The sequence below is a fragment of the Phodopus roborovskii genome, unplaced genomic scaffold (assembly GCF_943737965.1).
Source record: "Phodopus roborovskii unplaced genomic scaffold, PHOROB, whole genome shotgun sequence".
Classification (NCBI taxonomy): domain Eukaryota; kingdom Metazoa; phylum Chordata; class Mammalia; order Rodentia; family Cricetidae; genus Phodopus; species Phodopus roborovskii.
In genome coordinates, this window is record NW_026126563.1 from 9,211,739 (window position 1) to 9,232,634 (window position 20,896).

At 45.2% G+C, this 20,896-nt stretch overlaps 1 protein-coding gene across 1 annotated transcript in view; it reads right to left on the reverse strand.

Annotated features, from left to right (window-relative positions):
• The window catches only part of Pstpip2 (proline-serine-threonine phosphatase interacting protein 2), a 70,702-nt gene that overhangs the window by 11,809 nt on the left and 37,997 nt on the right, over positions 1-20,896 (reverse strand). Inside the window, exons 4-7 of the mRNA XM_051202064.1 lie at positions 19,297-19,331; positions 12,535-12,641; positions 6,885-6,947; positions 888-986 (exon numbers count right to left, since the gene is read on the reverse strand). Of these exons, the coding sequence (XP_051058021.1) occupies positions 888-986; positions 6,885-6,947; positions 12,535-12,641; positions 19,297-19,331 (304 nt within the window). The remainder of the gene's footprint in view (positions 1-887; positions 987-6,884; positions 6,948-12,534; positions 12,642-19,296; positions 19,332-20,896) is intronic.

Sequence of the window (20,896 nt, forward strand, 5' to 3'; positions counted from 1 at the left end):
CCTGCCCCCAAGCCGTGGATAATACTGTGTTCAGATTATACATTATTACTTTATTTTGTTTTATATTTTATGTGTGTTTTGCTTGCATGTATTCCTGCATACTACTTTGTGCCTTGCACCTGCAGAGGCCAGAAGAGGCCATTGTACATCCTGGGATGGGAGTTAGAGATGGTTATGAGCTGCCTTGTAGGTTCTGGGAATCGAAGTCGGGTCCCCTGGAAGAGCAGTCAGTGCTCTCAACTGCTGAGCCGTTGCTCCGGCCATATTACTAAACGTATTACTTAATTAACTAATATTATTATTTCAGCCCATATTGTTAAACGTAGAACCCTCACCCACAAGACGCATTCCGTCAACAAAGAATACAGGAGCTGAGTTTCGAAGACATTTAAAAAGAACAATCAGGGGGTGGTGGGATGGCACACACTGTTAATCCCAGCACTTGCGAGCAGAGGCAGGCAGATCTATGTGAGTTTGAGGCCAGCCTGGTCTACAGAGCCAGTTCCAGGACAGGCTCCAAAGCTAACAGAGAAACCCTGCCTCAATAAATAAATAAATAAACCACCAAGCCTCTCATTCCACCTACTGCTCTGCAATGTGTCCTTCTCTGGCACTGCCCCCAACCTCAAAAATGTTACAAGGGCTTTTGTTTTCACTCTGAAGATTAGAAGCCACAGATGTTGTTGCCAGAGACCTGGGATACAAATCTCTTATTTATTGAGATGGGTTTCACTCCGTAGCCCAGTCTGGCATTAAGCTCGTGACCCTCCTGCCTCAACCTCCTGAGTGCTAGTGTGACAGGCATGTGCACCGTGTCCAACCCTGGTTGGCTTTAATGTAGCGCGGGTACTCCACTGACTCTTCCAGGTGTAGGCTGTGCTAGGTACCTTTTCTTGTTGCCTTGGGTTGGCCACGTTGGCACTGCGGTGGACAGCCTGCTCCGCCTCGTCCTTGTCCCGACACTTCTGCTCGTAATTCTTCTTGGCCTTTGTGTACAGACAGAGGATGAGTATGGGTGAGCAGGGTATATACAGTGTGAAAAGTGGTCCAGGCCCAGCACAAGCTCCAGAGCGCTGGAATCAAGATGCTAGACTCTCTTTTCACTGCTCCCCGAGAAGTCCGCCCTGGTCCCGGCCCTTTTCCAAACTGTTCACAGAGGGGCCCCCAGCCCAAGGAAGTAACAGCTGCCAACTGCTGGCACAAAGCACAGGAGAGCCAAAGACTAAGAAATGCAACTGGAAATGTATATAACTGATTTTTCCTTGTTCCTGAAATTTTCATACAATTATACACCGCCATATGACCGCATCATCCCCCCCCCCATGTATATAACATCTAAGATGTGTGATCCACCATCTGTGTAACATTTATAATCCTTAGAGTCTATTACAATCAGGTCATCACTGGACCCAACTCCCTCTCGTTCTCGACAGGCATCGATATTCTAGAGTCCCCAGCCACCGCCATGCACAGCAAGGCTACATCCCTTCCACTTCAGTATAGTCGTGTTTCTTTTTAAAGACTTCACTTCTACATAGTTTAAAGAAATCTGCACTGAAACCATCTGGCCCTGGGCTTTTTTGGGGGGAAGACTTTTGGTAACTGCTTCTACTTCATTAGGGGTTATAAGTCTATTTAAATTGCTTATCTGTTCTTGATTTTATTTTAGTAAGCAATACCTATCCAGAAAATTGTCCATTCCCTTTAAATTTTCCAATTTTGTGGAGTACAGGTTTTCAAAGCATGACCTGAAGATTCTCTGGATTTCCTCAGGGTCTGTTGTTATGTCTCCCTTTTCATTTCTGGTTTTGTTAACTTGGATATTTCCTCTCTGCCTTTTGGTTCGTTTGGATAAAGGTCTGTCTATCTTGTTGATTTTCTGGAAGAACCAACTCTTTGTTCCATTGATTCTTTGTATTGTTTTCTTTGTTTCTACTTTATTAATTTCAGCCCTCAATTTGATTATTTGCTGGCGTCAGTTTAAAGTAGCCAATAGCCTATCTTATGCCACTGTTACTACCAGGATTATGGAATCACTTCACAAACCCTAGCCATGGTTGAATCCAAAAAAAAAAATTAGTTTGTTCCAGGTCTAGAAACAAAGCCTTAGCTTGTTTAAACAACTCAAAACAAAGCTATGAATCAAACAATTAGCAAATAGGTCAATATGATAGTTGTACTTGACTAAGAATGAAGATGTCCTTTCATGGCTAGAGAGATGGCTCAACCACCAAAAGTTTAGCTCACAACCAAAAGTACTTTTTTCTTGGTTTACTTCTCTTCAGCTCCCTGTGAAACAGAGACCAAGGTCTGGAACCAGAGTGCAGAGGTTCAAATACAGCCTCACTATTATCTGTGTATTTATTCTGTTTTGCTCTGCCTTTGTTTCCCTATAAAGCAATGATTCTTATCTCCAAAGGTACATGACGACAAAATAAGGTACACACTGTACTTTTATAGCTTTTACATGCTGATGTGTGAAATTGAACCCACAGAACCAGTAAAATTCAATTGGAGATGATCTCCAAAGAACAGTGGTTCCTTTGGAGGGGTGGTTTGTGTTTATTATTATACACACTTCCCTGTATTTCTCATTAGCAAGTTTCCGTAATTCACCTGTGTTTATCTTTTTACAAGTTTTCTCTATGTGCTGTCTGTTATGTTATATGAGCTATATACTATACAATTACATAGCATGTAAAATTTTATGTATAGAAATAGTACGTTCCTGGTTTCCATAATTATATAAAAATGCATGGAAATCATGCTTTTACGCAACACCCTGGAGATCTCTCTCTCCCACGCATGGTCACTACCCCTCCACGCACCCCTGTGGTCCCTGAGAATGGAATCTGGGGTGTTGCACTCTAGACACTCTAGAGAAGCACTGTGCCAGTGGCTAGATCTCTGAGACGGGGTCTCACTTGTAGTTCAGGCTGGCTTTCAATTTGCTATGTAACCCAGGCTGGCCTCAAACTCAAGATCCTCCTGCCTCAGACATCTGAGTGTTGGGATTATCTATGTGTACCACCACACTGCTGTGGCATCTAAAACTCCAAAGCATCGTGTGTAAAACCAACATAAGATCCTGAAAGTGAAAGTTCATAAACACAAACTGGCTAGTTACCTCGGCCAAAGAGCAACCCAAAAGTGAGTTTCCTTGCTTCGTACATCACAGATTCAGTTCCAAGAAGCAGGAGGCCCAGAAATACAGTAACACGCTCAAAATAATTTTTTTTAACCTGCTCTCCGTAGCCAAAAGACTAGAAAAAAGGCTAACCTAACAAAGCATAAACTTAAACAACAATAATAACCAGTCCCCTGACACTAAACACATCATAAATAACCAGGGCTCAGACCAGCAAGATGGCTCAGTGAGTAAAGGCACTCACTGTGCAAGCCTGTTGAGTTGAGTTTGACCACCCTGGACCCATGTAAGAGTGGAAAGAGAAAACTGACTCCACAAAGATTCCCATGACCTCCACATGAGTGCCAGAAGACACACACACTCACACACACACACACACACACACACACAAACAATAACAATAACAACAATAAACAAACTAGGACTCACACATGATAGTAAAAGCCAACGAGAGAGTCTAGACTCCTATTACTGAAACACCCAGCTGCCCCAGATCATCACGACAGGGACCACAGTGTCTCTTCTTCAAGAAAGGAGCAGTGGATACCATGTGGGGACCCTAAACGTCTACCCCTCCTGGGCCCACACAAGGTACTGGACCTATAGGAGTCAAGTCCGTTCCCTCCTGTGGTGGCAGAGGAAATGCAGTGAAGAATAGAACATCTGCTGAGGACACAGGAGGAACCTGAACTCTTAACCCCAGATAGCAGGAATGAGGCAATTGCCTGGCCTCCTGCTGGTGTGCTATCTCAGGAAACCAGCTAAAACATGGTTTAAATAATCCAAATCTATTGAGTATCACCCAAACCAAGAACAAAAAAAAAAAAAAAACAAGGCGAATGGACAAAGACAATCGGCAAATGCCAGACAGATTTTAGGATTACTCAATCAAGACTGCAAAATAATTCACCAAACAACTACAGTCCAAAACAAACCACAGCAAAACAGCATGGCAAAGATACAGAAAAGCTACGCAAAGAAATAGAAGATAAAAGGAAGTCTCGGAATTGCAAAGTGGTTTGAAAACACAAAAGGCTCATGAAGAGTGGAAGAGACAGAGGACTAAATGAACAGTAAAGGGTAAGAGTCATGTCATGTGACCAGGAATGTGTCTGGTAGTCTATCACCACTGTGATCACAAGGCAGCTGGCGGGAGGAAGGATTTGCTTTAGTTCACCATGCATCATGGCAGGACGGTATGGTGAAGACCATGGCAACAGAACCCGGACTCCTCACAGCTCAGTGAATTGGGCCAGGAAGTAGAGAAAGGGAAATGCTGGCCTTTTCCTTTTCCCCCTTTTCATTCAGACTGGGGCCCAGGCCATAGGATGGTGTCAGCACATTCCAGGCGTCCCCCTGCCTTCTCTAATTAAGCCTCCCGGGGAAGACCCGCACAGAAAAGCTCCCAGGTGAGCTTCATGAATGCCCTTGGTATTTTTAATCCAGTCACATCAGCAATCAAAATTAACCACCACTGAATAAAAACGACTGCGAAAATCTAACAGAGCCTCGGGGATCTTTTATACAAAAAGAAGCAAGCCGATACCTCGTGAACCTGGACTCCTAAAAGAACACACAGGCTAAAGTCACACCTCAGGAAGTAGCTGAGGCAATCCCGATTTTGGCAAAAGATATAATCTACAGATTACAACTAACTGAACTCCAAACAGGAGCATCCTCAAGGCACCCAAGGCATGTGACAGAATCACCAAAAGCTAAAAACAAAGAAAGTATCTTAAAACAGTGTCCATAATGATATTTTTATCTCAAATTAAAAAAACAACTTGGATAACGGATTTCCCACCAGGGACAATGAGAACCAAAAGGAAGAAGAACAATGCACGTCAGATACTCAAAAAAAAAAGAACTGTCAAAATCCGATCTCACAGTCACTCATCAGCCAATCAGCAAATGAGCGGGCAAAGAAAATGTAGAAATGCATCACAGAGGATTGTCACTCCATCAGGAAGGATAAAACTGCAAACTGCGGCATTTGCAGAGAAATGGGTGGGACTGGGATTACACTAAGCAAAAAAAAAAAAAAAAAAAAAAAAAAAAAAAGCCAAACTCAGACAGGTTTCTCTCAGATGGAAGTCTCATGCACGTGTATTTCACCACCGTAAACAAAGTAGAGAAAAGGGAATCATGGAGAGATTTAGGGGTCTTACCACTAAGCCTGATACCCTGAGTTGGATCTCTGAGACCCACACAATGGAAGGAGAGAGCCAACTACCAAAACTGGTCCTCTGACTTACTTCTACAGGGGCGTGTCAAGGTGTGGGACACAGCTGCCTGCTGTGGGGAGCAGGTCACAAGACCCGCCTTTTGAGGACCCATGAGTGGTTGCCAGGGGGAGACATACATGTTCTTCCGTGCAGCCACTGAAAGGGTACCCACACCCCTGTGAAAACTCTCTCACCCATGCTCTTGCAAACAAGGCTAAGAAGTGTTTTCAATACAATCTTCACTGGCATACGTACTCTGAAGCTAAAAAGTTCTCTAAACCAAAGGAGTAAGTAGTGAGCTATCCACCCTGCTCGCCATAAAAAGGAAGTAGCGTGATCAGTGTGATGGCCAATCTCAATTGTCAATTTTATAAGTTCTAGGCATGCTTCGGACACAGGCCTCTGGGCATGCCACTTAGGGAGTATTACCTTCATCGGGATAAGTGAGGCAGAAAAAGCCACCCACTATGGCGCCACCATTCCCTGGGTGGGTCTGGGTTTGTACAAGGGGGAGGGTTCTCTGAGCACAAGCATCTGCTGTCCTTCCCCCTGACTGCACATGCTCTGTGACCAGCTGTTTCCGGCCCCTCGGCTTTGACCTCCCCACCACGACGGACATATAAACTGCCGCAAAATAAACCTTCTTTTCCTCAGGTCACCTTTGCCAGAGTGTTTTCTCCTAGAGACTAGAAACTACCACAGTGAGGGAGCGGAGATCAAATACAAACTTTCACTCAAATTTTCTTAATTATTTTGTTAGTGGAGGCAAAACAATTAACAATAATGTTTGCTTTGAAGCAGATCCTCATGCCTGGTCCCAAACACACCAGTGTTTAAACAGAACAGCTATAGGAAGCGATTAAACCAAGAGCGCTCCGCCCCCATCATTGGGTCAATCCATCGATGGGTTCATAATCTGATGGGCTACTGGAAGCTGGTAGAAGCTTAGGAGGTAGGACCTGCTCGAAGGCACTGGGTCCTCTCAGGTGTTCCGTCCCCAGCCCCGTCTTCGTGGTCTCCTGCTTCCCAGGCAGCTTTGTTCTAGCACTCACCTCACACAATGATAGTCACACACCCTTCGGGATCGAGCACAGCAGAAGAAAAGTCTGCCTGTGTCCTTGCTGAAGGTACGGCCTTGTGAGGCCCCTTGTCCTGCTTGTGACCATTTGATGCCCTGTGAACCTCCCTTTCCCGCAGGAGAGACTTACTGGGTCCAGGCTCGCTAGGGATGCTGGTAGCCACAGATATTCTGACTTGGAAGGTAATAGCCATGCCATGCCCAGAGGACAGAGTTCTATAGCCAGCTCACCAGAAACAAAGCGACGCCACGCCCACACTCTCCCAAGGCCTCAGCAGGAAGGAAAGCCAAGTGTTTCTCCTAATTTCTCCTAACCGCACACCAATGAATGGCATCGCTGAAACATCATATGAGTAGGAGCACGTTCACATGCAGCACGGTGCCCCCTGTAAATGTCACTGTTACAAACGCAGCAGCTACAGGCGTGACTCACATCCATGGCTTTCTTGAACTGTGAGCTCCTCTGTTTGTGGGCAGCATCCATTATAGTTTCTGTCTGTGAAGAGAATGCAAACACTGTCAGTAAAAACTGCAAGTCCCTGCTAACAGCGGCTTGTGTGGAGGGCTTATGCCTTCAACGTGGGTTATCCGGTTAGTCTTGGTGTCACCCAGAAGCCAAGGGTGCTACCTGCTGTCTACTCGTCACAAATGGGGACAGTGCAGAACAGAGACTAAACTGCTTGCTCAAGAATTCACAGGCCGTTAATGACACTGCATCTTAATTAGCCAGGGCACTCCCACGCCAGGTCCTGAACACTCAGAACACCACCAAAGACTGGCTGATGACCACGGAGTGCTTTCTTCAGGGAACCTAGAAGCAAGGACTTTTCAAGAAGGAGTTTTAAATTTTTGTTAAAATGCCATTTGTATTGTAAAAAGTGGCTTCCTTCTGAAAGCTACGTCAGCACAGGCAATTAGGAGCTCAATCTCCATGTCTATGGCCCATCAATGACATGCTTTACAACAAGTCACCAGGGGAAGAAGGAGGTGTCTGTAGCATGGCTAACAGAAACTGCTCTACGATCCTGTGCCTCATCTTAGCCAGCAAGGCAAACTCTGCGTAGTTCATCTAAGCACGGTTTCTCCATTGCGATTGTGATGGTGGTACTTTTGTCCATCAAAACAATGATGCTCATAATAAATATCTACCTCTCAGACGCTATTTTCTTTTTATTATTTTTTCTTATTTTACATATTGATCCCAGTTCTTTCTCCCTCTTTCCCTCCCTCTCTCCCTCCCTCCCATGCCCCTCAGCCTCCTTCCCATCCCATCCCCCCCCCAACTCCACAGGGAGGGTGATGCCTTCCAGGAGGGTTCATCAAAATCCTCAAGTTATTTGGAGTAGGGACTAGGCCCTTCCTCCTGTCTCTAAGTTAAGGGAGTATCCCTCCATGGGGGATGAGCTCCCAAAGTCCTTTTGTGCACCATGGATACATCCTGGTTCCACTGTCAGAGGTCCCTTAGACTGCCCAGGCCTTAACTGAGACCCATTTTCAGTGGATCTGGGTTGGTTCAATACTGGTTTCCCAGCTATCAGTCTGGGGGTCCATGAGCTTCCCCTTGTTCAGACAGAAGCAGACAACTACAGCTAAACACTGAGCCGAACTCCTGGAATCCAGGTGCAGAGAGGGAGGAGTGATGAGCAAAGGGGTCAAGACCAGGCTGGGGAAACCCACAGACACAGCTGACCTGCTGCTATTTTCATGGCTCCCATTTACCTATCAATTCTACATGAAGCAGTTCTGTGTAAGTACTATGTCGGCATTTTCTTGACGGCAATGAACTTTGTGAGCCCAAGGAAGCAAAGTCAGTGTGATGGTTTGGATGACGATGGCCCCCAGGGGCCCATGTCTTTGAATGCTTGGTCTGTAGTTGGTGGAACTGTTTGGGAAGGATGAGGAGGTGTGGCCTTGTTTAGAAGTCTCAGTAGATAAGGACATTTGCTGCCACGCCTGATAATACAATCCCCAAGAGCCACACAGTGGGAGAAGAGAACCAACTCTTGCAAGTTGTCCTCTGATGTTCACATATATACCATGGCATGTACACATATGCATGGACATGCTCATGCACTCACACACACACACACACATACACACACACACACACACAGGCACACACAGAGAAAATAAAAATGAAATTTAAATATAATGATGATTCACCAATTAAGAGCTCTTGTTGCTCCTGCAGAGGACCTGGGTTCAATTCCCAGCACCTACATGGTGACTCTTACCAGCTGCGTCCCTTATTCAGGGGCATCTCTGACACTTCCTTCTAACTTCCACAGGCACCACATACACACACACGGTATGCAGACAAAACACTCACACATGCAAGATAAAAACTTGTTTGTTTTGGGGGACAGGGTTTCACTATACAACCTTGGCTGTCCTGGATCTTACCCTGTAGATCAGGCTGGCCTTGAACTCACAGAGATCTGCCTGCCTCCGCCTCCCAAGTGCTAATCTAAAATTAAAACTAAATTTAAAGGTCGAAAACAGCCTATTTGAAAATTTACTAGGCTTTTAAAAATAAGTTACATGTGGAGACAGAGCTGAGTACTGTACTTGCACAGCACAACCAAGAACCTAGATTCAACCAGGAGCATGAGGGGAAGAGAAAGAGGAGAAAAGCAAGCAACTGACTGGCTCTCTTGATGAATGGAAACAGCTCGATTTCCTAGAAGTGGAAGATCAGAGCATGCATGCAGTGTGACAATCTTAAAAGGGGAAGTTAGCACTGACACACCCCCCATGTGTTCTTTAAAAAAAAAAAAAAAAAAAAAAAAAAAGGTACCCAAAGCCACCCCAGAGCCCCAGAGTCCATTGTGCAACACACAACAATTTTCAGAATAAACTTTTCAGTGTTTTGAAAGTGACTGCTGCTGAGAAGGGAACTTGAAGTGAGCATGTGATGCTCTTCAGTGCCTCTGACCCTACCCACTGGTTGTGTGCAACGTTAGCAGGGAAGTTCCAGAAGCCATGCAGAGCTAACAGTTCTCCCCACAAGGGCCAGGGCTGCTAAAGACACCTGAGGGTGTGAGGAAACCATCACACAGTCACATGCATAGCCCAGTTGACAAAGGTAGTATGCTTCTTTTATTTTTTTTTTTTTTTTTTTTTTAGCTATTCCACATGAGACACGCTCTCTCCTCCACGGTTTAGTTATTCTTTCCTTCCCTTCTTTTTGAGACGAGGCTACACTAAGTAACTCCCTGGAACGCACTGTGCCAACCAAACCTGGTCTTGAATTTGCCTGCCTCTGCCTCCAGAGTTAAAGAGTGTGCCACCACACTCGGCTTACATTTTTTAAAAACTGTATGTCTGTGTCTGTCTGTGTGTGCCCATGGAGGCTGGAAGGATGGCACACCCCTGGATCTGACTTCCAGGTGGTGGAACTCAGCCATCTAACACATCCCCTGCAAGGACAATACACACTCAGCTGCTGGGTCCTCCTTCCAACCTCCAAGTTCCTTTGCTGTCATTTCCACTAGGAGCGCTGGCACCCGCCTTCGATCCCCACACTCAGGAGGCAGAAGCAGGTGGCTCTCTGTAAATTCCAGGCCAGCCTGGTCTATGTAGTAAGTTCCAGAACAGCCAGGGCTATATAGAGAGACCATATCTCAAGAAGGGGTGGGGAAGGGAGAGGAGAGGAGAGGAGAGACAAAAACTGTCATTTGGGGGCTGGAGAGATGACTCCGCAGTTGAGAGGACCCAAATCTGGTTCCTAACACCCATGCCAGGTGGCTCCCAAACTCCTGTGACTCCAGTTCCAGGGGATCCGGTACTTCCATGGACACACACACACACACACACACACACACACACACACACACACACACACAAGGACACACACACACTAAACCATTTAAAAATAACCCTTTGTGGAGGGGGGACATGGGAGCGACCAGAGGCAGGTGGTTAAGAGAGGCTGGAGAGAGAAGGGGGAGATGCAATTTTATTTCAATTAAAAGTAACTAAGGAGCAGTTAAGAGCACCGGCTGCTCTTCCAGAGGACCAGGGTTCAATTCCCAGCACCCACCTGGCAGCCCACCACTGTCTATATCTCCAGTTCCAGGGGTTCTGACACACCCACACAGGCATACACGCAGGCAATGCACATTGAAAAAAATAAATTATTTTAAAAATAGATAAGTAAAAGATAACTTTTAAAGAACCTGGTGTCAGGCTCAGTGGTGTACACCTTTAATCCCAGCCCTTGGGAGGCAGAGACAGGAGGATCTCCATAAGTTAGAGACCAACCTAGCTAGAGCTATAGAGAGTTACAGGGTTAAATAGGAACACTCCCCCCCCCTCCAAAGACGTGGCAGATTGGCAATGTCAGGCAAAAGAACCCGACATCCAATGAGAACAGCACACACAATCGCTCTGCTTGGAAAAAACGCTTTGGGACAGAGGGTTGAGAGAGCATGAGAAAGTGTTTGGCACAGCGTTCCTTAACCACCTGCATCTGTACTTCCCTCACACTGTGAGACATTGTGTGAGCACCAGCTGAGAAATAGATAGGCAGGGATGTGCATAGAGCAGCTCTTAAGGCGGGCGCAGCAGCACGTGTCCACACCCTGCACATCAGCAGGTGGAAGCAGAAGACTGGGCTCCACTGTGAGCTGGAGGCCAGCCTGGGCTCCACGAGGCAGTGTCGTCTCAAACAAACAAAGGGAGAAAAAGCGGCTGGTGAGATGATGGCGGGTGTGAGACAGGGGCGTTCTTAAGATGCTGTGGGCAAACTGACACATTAGTGCCAACCCAGACTCCAACCTGAGAGGTTAGGACACAGTCAGCCTTCACACTGGCCATTGAGGCACAGGCTGTAGACATCAGGTAAATCAAAGGCTAGGATACAGGGGAGATTCCAAAGAGACCTCCAGGAAGAGTGGCAGGTCCCCAGATGTCCACAGAGACCTGAATAGAAATCTTTGGTGCCAGCCTTGCAGCCTTGAAAGACATTCTTGAAGGGCTCTTCTTGACTAAAGGGTCACATGCAGGGTTTTCAGGAGCAAAATAAAAAATAGACAGAACTGTGGCCGCTCTGGCCTAAAGAGCACTATACTAAAAACTGGACTTATTGCTTGATTCTTCTAAGTCCCCACGCATGTCTACTTTTATCCTAATGACTCTCATTTACTCCCATCGAGTTTCCTATAGGCGGAATAAACCCCGTCAATGAAAAGAGCCCGTGGGCGCTGGGGAGAAGCTGAGCAGTTAACAGCACTGGCTGCTCTCCCAGAAGCCCCTGCACCCTCGTGATGGCTCACAGCAGTCTGTAACTCCAGATCCAAGGGAGCTGTTACCCCCTTCCGGCTCCGGCTCCGTAGGCGCCAGGCACACATGTGGCGCACACACAAACATGCATACACATAAAATGAAGATGGATTATTCCATTACATTATGAAAAGGGAATTGGGGGTCTCCTCCAGGTTTTTATCCCTCCCCCACTGGCTTGCTTAGCAGGAGCGTGATCTGGAGGCTCACTGGCTAGGATGTGCCAGATGCCACTGATGGAGTAAAGAGATCTCCAGTCACACACCCCTCACAAGGGCAGCAGATCTAGAACCACCAAATCCCAGCTCCTGGGGTCTAAACGCAGCCTTGTGCTGCTAGTGGAAGCATTTTATTAACTGAGATTTTTCTCCAGCACTCCTGCCAAGTTTTCTTAAAAGAAAGACTGGCTGGGGTACAGGCATACGCTCCGATACTGAGTCTATGTGGAGACTCCAATATGTAATTTCTCAGGCCAGGAAGAGGTTATGATTATATTGGGGGTGGGAACCAAGTTGTGGGGAGAGTTTGTTGTTGTTTTGGGTGTTGTTGTTTGAGACAGGGTCACACAATGTAGCTCTGGCTGTCCAGAAACTCTCTCTATAGCCAGGCTGGCCTTGAACTCACAGCATCTGCCTGCCTCTGCCTCTGCCTCCCCAGCGCTGGGATTAAAAGTGTGCACCTCTCTGCCCAGAAAGTTGAGCAATTTAGTAATAGGCATGGCTGAGATTTTTCCACAGAAGAAAGGTGGCATTGTAACACACACACACACACACACACACACACACACACACAAAACTAACCTTTTTCCGCTGCAGCTTTTGCTTTTCCCTGAATTCTTCCATCTTCCTGGCCTCTTCTCTGAGAGTCTGTGCAAGCTGGATGTGACACTGGGCCACATTGTCTACCTCTGTAAAAAGAGTTTGTAAGTAAAACAAAGTCAAGACCCACATGTGTCTAAATTCAAATACAATGATTCAAAACTATACATACAAATTTGGAATAAGAAACAAAATTAAGAATAGCTCTCTTGGTCACCAACACTCATTGAGGTCTTTCTTGTGCCCAACCAAGACCAAAGTTAAGGATTTTTTGGTTTTGTTTTTTGTTTTTTGGAATTTTTTTGTTTTTTGTTTTTGAGATAGGGTTTCTCAGTGTAGCCCTGTCTGTCTTGGGCTCTGTAGACCAGACTGTCTATAAACTCAGAGATCCTCCAGTCTCTGCCTCACAAGTGCTGGGATTAAAGGTATTCACTACCACCACCCAGCTCAAAGTTAAGTCTTTATCTTAGCCTCTAGCCACTATTATTAACCCAGTTGTATGCCCATGACTGGAGCGGGGGCAGGGCAGGGGGCAGCCTAGATTACCAGTCAACAACCTTACATCCTGAGGTGAATGTTGCCTTTGATTGTCAACTTGGCACAACCTAGAATCACCTGGAAAGAGGTTTGCAATAAGGGTTGACCTGTGGCCGTGTCTGCAGGTGGTTGTCTTAAGTTAATTGATGTGGGAAGATCAACCTACTGTGGGTGGTACCATTCCTCAGTCAGGGAATCTTGAACTTTATAAAAGTGGAGAGATCCGCTGAGCACAGGCAAGCAAACCAGTAAACATACATGTAATAGTCATTACTCTCTGTCCTTGCCTGTGAATGTAATGACTTCCTTTCCGTGATAGGCTGTGACTGGAATTATAAACTGAATAATTCTCCCTAATTTCTGTTGTCAGAACATTTTATCATAGCAAGAAAAATAGAACTAGAGTGCTGCTAAGTGCACCACAATTTCAAATTTGCTTCTTGAGGCTGGAGAGATGGCTTACAGGTTAAAAATCATTAGCTGCTCTTGGAGAGGACCCTGGTTCAAATCCCACATAGCTGTCTGTAACTCCCATTCCAGGGGATCCAGCACCCCTCACACAGACATGAATGCAAGCAAAACACAAATGCACCTAAAAAATCAAAAGCAATCACCAAATTTGATTCTCTATCCCTTTTCATAATCTCTGGGTGCTTTTTATCTCTGGCCCCTCATGAGTTTAAACATTTATCAAAAGTTCCTGCAACATTTTGGCCTCTGGAGGTTATTTGTCTTTATAACAGAAAGGAAGGAAAGAAAAAAATAGAGTCACATTTTGCCCAAATTAGGAGGGGTGTGATTGGTGTACACCTTTAATCCCAACTCTTGGGATTGGTGCACACCTTTAATCCCAACACTTGGGAGGCAGAGGCCAAAGTGAGGCTGGGTTTATCCGCATTGTGAGATTCAGAACAGACAGGGCTACATAGAGAGACTGTTTCAAAAAAAGAAAAAAGAAAAAAAAGAAAGAAACAAAGAGAGAGAGAGAGAGAAAGAAAAGGAAAAGAAACATGCCATTAAAGCTAGAAAAACTAACCAAATAAAAACTTTAATTTTTAAAAAAATCTTGTGTGCGTGTGTGCACATGCATGCATGTGCATGTGTGCTTGCATGCATGTGTGGCGCATGCATGCGTGTGTGTGCACGCGCGCGCGTGCATGCATGTGTGTGTGTGTGTACATTCCCTTGTGTGAGTCAGAACACATGATGCATGTGTAGAAGTCAGAGGACACATTTGAGTGGTAGTTCTCGCCTTCGACCTTGTTTGAGACGAGGTTTTCTTTTGGTTTTGCCACTGTGTGAACCAAACTAGCTAGTCCATGAGTTTCTAAGAATTATGCTTTTGCCTGGGATTACAGACAGGTACTACCATGTCTGGTTTTATGTGTATTTCTGGGATATAAACTCAAGTCTTGATGCTTGCATAGTACCCTCTAAGCCATCCCTCCAGCTCATTAAGAAAACAATTTTAACTTTTATTGTTAAAATAACCTTGCTGGGGGCCTGGAGAGATGGCTCAGCAGTTAAAAAGCACTGGCTACTCTTCCAAATGACCCAAGTTCAATTCCCAGCACCCACATGGCTGCTCACAACTGTCTGTAACTCCAGTCCCAGGGGATCCGACACCCTCGTATAGACATACATGCACAAAATATGACAATGCACATAAAAAATAGTAATAACCTTGAAGGTTAGACAGAACACAGCAACTTCGGTAACAAAAAGCACTTTCACCAATGCTCAGCCGGAAAGGAGATGTCCATCTCCCATCCGTCTCCTCAAGAGTCAGAGATCTATGTGGAATCAAGGATGGACAGACTTAAGAGCCAGAGGTGGTAGATGACACAATAGGGCTGACGCACACAGATGTGACAATAAGCATAAGACCTGCATAAGCTCAAGCCAGACAGATCCCAGTTCAGAGGAAGGGAAGCTACTCCCTGCAGACAGCTGTTGGGAAGGGGAATCCGTTTCTGTCAATGGAATGACACTGGGTATCAAACACACTTCAGGCAGATCCCTGCTCAGGTACAGCTGCACAACACAAAGTTTTAATGTGTATTGACGTTTTGTCAGGAATCCCGGAACTGGAGTTGCAAACAGGTGTGAGCTGCCATGTGGGTGCTGGGAATTGAACCTGGGTCCTCTGGAAGCACAGTCAGTGCTCTTAAACACTGAGCTATCTCTCCAGCCCAAAGTGTGGCTTCTAAAGGGTTCTGGATGTAATTTAATTTATTTTATTATATTAAGTGTGGACAAGCTAAATCTGAACACTATCGATTACCTGGTACACATTAAGTAAGCCCTCCAAGAAGCTACACTCATCTAGTGCTGTTTTATGAATACCCTACACATCTAAAATGTATTTTCATCGTTTCGTTGGGCACAAGTGGCTCTATATACCTTTTTGCTCAAAATAAATGATTAGATTCCTTAAATGTCCCATATAAATAATTATTTTACTGTTCTAAATTACCAGTTTCTGAAAATAAAACTAGATCAAAATTTCAAACTTCAAAAAAGCACTTTCACAAAGAAGGAAAATGTGTATATATGCACACATATGCCATATTGAAAAATTACTCAATGTGAAATTCAAAAGAGTTAATAAAATGGCTAATACATACTTGTTAACTATATTTGGACTTAAAAATACAGAAGAAAGCAGAGCTTTAAACACAGTACATGCCATCGGTTTATTTTAACCTTTCAGTTTTATAAAAACCATAAAAGCAAAGAAACTCTAGGTTACTAGTGACCACTGAAAGAATGCCACTGTTGGTGAAGGAAAATCTGGTGTTGAGAAGACCTGGCATTTTGAAAGGTCAATTGTTTTGTTTGTTTGTTTTTGTTGTTGTTTTGGGTTTTGTTTTGTTTTGTTTACAAAAAGGAATGAGGCAGAAGTCTATGGACTAAAGCTATTAAATAAACATAAAATTCTAAAGAAATGTGATGGTGTAGTCTTATATAAAAAATACTCATACCTAAACTTGCATAGAGGATTAAAACAAAGGCTGGGGAGCTGATGGGTTGGTCCAGTGGTTAGGAGCACATACTGCTCTTGCAGAGGACCTGAGTTCAGTTCCCAGCATCCTCGCGGTGGCTCACACCACTGATACTCAAGCTCCAAGGGATCCAGCACCCACCCTCATCTGGTCTTTGTTGCACCAGGCACACACATGGTACACAGACATACATGCTGGCAAAACACCTATGCACATAGAATTTTTTTTAAAATTAAGATATATGACAAAGTGCTAACATGCCTTTTTAAAATTAAAGCGTGTGCTCTGAAAAACCAATAAAACAAATAATTAAAATGTGTGCTCCGGCCCCAACCCAGAGAGACTCTGAACAACTCCCGTGACAAATCACTGTCTATGTACATGAATAAGCATGGTCATGTACATATCTATTATAAACATGTATCTAAACGCATCTAAAAATAAAGTACATTTAAAGCTGGAAAAATAATCACCAAGAACTATCATATTCAATTTAATATTTAATATTCTTAATAAGAAAAATAAAACTGGTGAGGGCTTTTTGTTTTGCTTCATTACTTGTCTGTTTCTTTAGTACCGTCTCTTGCTGTGTACCCCAGGCTACCCTAGAACTCATGACTCTCCTGTCTCTGGCTCCTGAGGGAGTGGAAAACAAATGAGTAATCAAGTAAATTCCTTAGGCAAGTCAAGCTATGCTGAAGCCTTTGCTCTTGGACACTTGGCTCCACGGTGTATGTATGAAAACGGCTCATGGAAAGACGCTGCATCTAATTGAGAAGCAGATCCATTGCTGAATTAAAGGAAAAAGGAGACACTGTTGTCTATGGAGAAGCTGGGAGAAGTATCTATTCACCTGCCTTTGACCTATGGTGTATAGTACATATGTATTTTTTATTTCATCTCACTGCTTTTGTGACCCCTGCCCAAGGAATATTGTGAAAACTAATCAACCTATGCCTTTAGTGGGCCATAAAAAAAAAATCTTTATCTTGTCTGGCAGTAGGCCAAAGGACCCAATTCCCTCTGGAGGGGCCACGCCCTGTAGGTAGACATGATGCTCCAGAGGCCAGGGAGGCATTGAAGAGCCCGACCGACTCTCCCACTCAGTCAGTTAACAATCGTGCCTGTCCAATGAAGTCTCCATAAAAATCCAAACAAGACATGGCTTTGGGAGCTTCCTACTAGTCAAGCTTGTGGCGATTATGGGTGGGGGGGGAGGGTGTTGCTCATAGCAACACAATGGCGCTGAAGCCTGCTGAGCCCATTCCTGCAAGGTGTGCTCCAAGAGGCCATGAAAGCGCCTCACGTCCTGCCTCCTCCCCCACTGCCTTTGCAATATCCTTTATTATAAACTAGCATGTGGAGTCCTTCCCCTGGGCTCTGGGAGCCACTGGGGTAGATGAACTGAACCAAACAGAGGTTGTGGGAACCTGGTCTCCACCTGTGGTGGACACGGCTCAAACAGGTAGGAGCCTTGGGACAGGTATCCAGAGTGGGAACTGAGCCTTCAGACTACAGGCTCTGGTCCCCTCAGGGTGACAGTGTGACAACTGAACAGGGCCAGAAGACACAGGCTAGTTTACACCGCAGGAGAGACTGCTTAGTTGCTATGGGGGGAAATCGTCTCATGTGATGGGGTCAGAAGTCTCCTGTGTGATGACAGAGTCACACTGCAGCATGACAGCAGAGGACCTTATAGCAGGGGTTCTGATGGAGAACACTCCACTAGCTACAGAAACACTGCAAGCATCAGTCACACACACCGTGCCCTTTGACACCCTTCACCTGGAAACCCCCGAGGAGGAAGGACAGAAAGCCCTGGGGCGCACTGAGCTGGGCAGGAGTCCCTGAAGAGCAATGTAACACGTGTCACCCCAGACCTCCCGGATGTCACCACACTACTGTAACTAGTAAAAAATCTGCTGGTATAATTCCAAGTCAGATTCACAACCAAACAAGGACAACACCGATGTTGGCCGAAATGGACAAGAGAGTCCCCGGAGCCTGGCACACTCTGAACCAGGGAAAGATTGCTGCCACCCACTGAGAGGGCAGGGTCTCCGGGAGTGGTAGTGGCTGGGGCCACACGCCACATTACAACAGGAGGAAAGAGTCTGTTCTTTGAAGACTGTCATAATGTAAAATGTCTTGTAGAGCTGGGGCCACGGGGTAAAACCACTGGCTGAGCAAGTCTGACGACTTAAGTTAGATTCCCGGAACCATGAAACAAGCCGGATGTGTGCCACACATCTGAGATCTACTACTCCCCGAGAGATGGGAGGCACTGATTAGAGAAATCCCCAGAAGCTTGCCTGTCAGCGAGCCTGGCGTACGCTGTGTAGTAAAAACAAGAGAGATCCTGCGTCAACAAGGCGACAGGTTAAGAGCCCCCAAAGTTGTGCTCTGACCTCTACACCCATAGACCCTTGCACGCATGAATACACACGCTAAGAAAATGAAGCCTTCTTCTGCATAAAAATGATCCAAATGTCTGGAAATCTGGGAGAAATGGCGAGGCAGTTACAACGCTGTCCCAGCAACTGAAGTCCTGCAAGAAGTGTCTCTGGGGAGAGAAAATTCTCCCAAGAAGAGCACATAAGAGGTTGGGTGAGTCTGAATCAGGCGGGCGGCAGATAAGCACTCACGTACCGATAGCTCGAAAAACAAAGCAGAATGGAGTGTCCTTGCCTGGTGGTGTTCCCATCTGGAACTTAAGAGCACACAGAATCCCAGGCCCTACTCCAATTTCCCTGAGTCAGAAACTCAGACGGGCCATGAATCTGTGGTAACCACAGCTATCCAAGTGACAGGGAGATGTGAAGGGGCTTCGCTCATTTCTCCTCCACAGAGCTAGTTCTCACCTCACGGTTGTGCTAAATCTTTTTACCTGGTGCTAAACCACTGTTCAAATTAGAACTCACTTCAGAAGAAAGACACAGAGCTTACTTACCAAGGACAGAAAACGCAGTTTTGCACTAGGGGTTTGAGTGATGGTTGAGCATAAGAGTACTGGCTACTCTTCCGGAGGACCCATGATCAATTCCCACCACCCACATGGTATTGAGAGCCACAGTAGCTCCAGATCCAGGGGATCCGATGCCCTCTTCTGGCCTCTGTGGGTACCAGGCACACACATGGTACAGACAAACACGCAGGCAAAACACTCATACAAATAAAATTAAATGTTAAATAGTTCACTTACGCTGCTTGAAGACGTCAAGGGCTCTCTTCAAGGTACTGAAAAACAAGCACATACGCAATTTCAGTTCTGGAAATCATCCATATGGTTTTATTACAATGTTTTCATATGCTTCTCCTTGCCTGCCTGTTAACATGGGGGCTCCAGAATCACTTTCGTCCTTGAGCTTCAGAAAACAGTAAAAGACAGAAACCTCTTAAGATGAACCTACTCAATCCCAGGCGTAAGCAGTTCTACACCTGTCTGTCTGCCCTGAGTCGAGCAAAATGTAAAAACTCTGCGTTTCATCTTCCCGGTGATAATATAGGAATCTGGTCCCTTTCTCGTAAGAACACGTTGTCATTTGAATATGAAAACAGGACAACTAAAGAGAGAGCTCTATTCCTAGTTTGCACTTTGGGTGAGCGTCTGTGGGGTGTGTGTGTGTGTGTGTGTGTGTGTGCGCACACACACACACACACACACACACACACATACATGTTGAGACTGCATCTCACATAGCCAGGCTTGTGATACAGCTGAAGCCAGCCCTAAACTTCTAACCCTCCTGCTTCCTCTTCCCAAGTGCTAGGATTCCAGGCATCATCATTGCCGTGCCCCAGCTCAAACCCTGGCTTTTAACTGACTCCTTTCTTAGAAAACCATCATAATTTTTCCCTGACATTGAGTGTAACTCTGTAGCCCTGGCTGTCCTGGAACTCACTCTGTAAATCAGACTGACCTGGAACTCACAGAGATCCATCTGCCTCTGCTTCCTGGGTGCTGAGATTAAAGGCGTGCCCCACTACATCCAGCATATACTTACTGATCAGAAACTATTGATCAAGCTTATTCCTTTTTAAAATTTTATCTTTTAATTGAAAAATAAAATTGTACATCTTTACCAGGTGCAACATGATATTTCGAAATCTACATGCATTGTGGAATGACTTAATAAAGTAATTAACATACCCATTGCCTTATATCCTTACCACTGTTTTGGGGTGGAATACTTAGAATCTATCTCCAGTTCTTTTTTAAGAATAGTGCATTGTGCTGGGCGGTATGGCACACTGGCATGTGTGTGTAAAGGCCCAAGGTTGAAGTTGGTGTTGGGAATTATAACTCTTCTTCTACTTAATTCTCTGAGGCAGGGTCTCTCAGTCAAACCCAGAGCTCACCGACACGGCTAGTCTTGCTATCCAGTTAACTCTGGGGATGCTGCCTCCACCTTCTAAGTCTGGAATTACAAGCAGGTTTCCATGCCCATCCAGTGTTTACATAGGTTCTGAAGAACTGAACAATGGTCTTCATGCTTGTGAAACTCATGGTTCAACCATGGAGTCATCTCCCCTAGCCTTGAAAGGTCATAGTATATTTTAACCCACATCTCCCTAACCTTGGCCACAGTTCCTGAAGGTTTTATTCAAGTCTGATTCTTTTTCAGAATTTCTAGGACATTTCTAAAACTCTCCTCACTTAAGCTTTTAATTCACTCTTCCATAAACATACTGCGTATGTTTATGGGTTTTTAGATCTGTTCATACAGCACTAAAAAAAAAAATCTATGTGTATCTGTGTTGTTGAATTGTGTTCACAATAACTTTCGTGTATGTGGGTATGT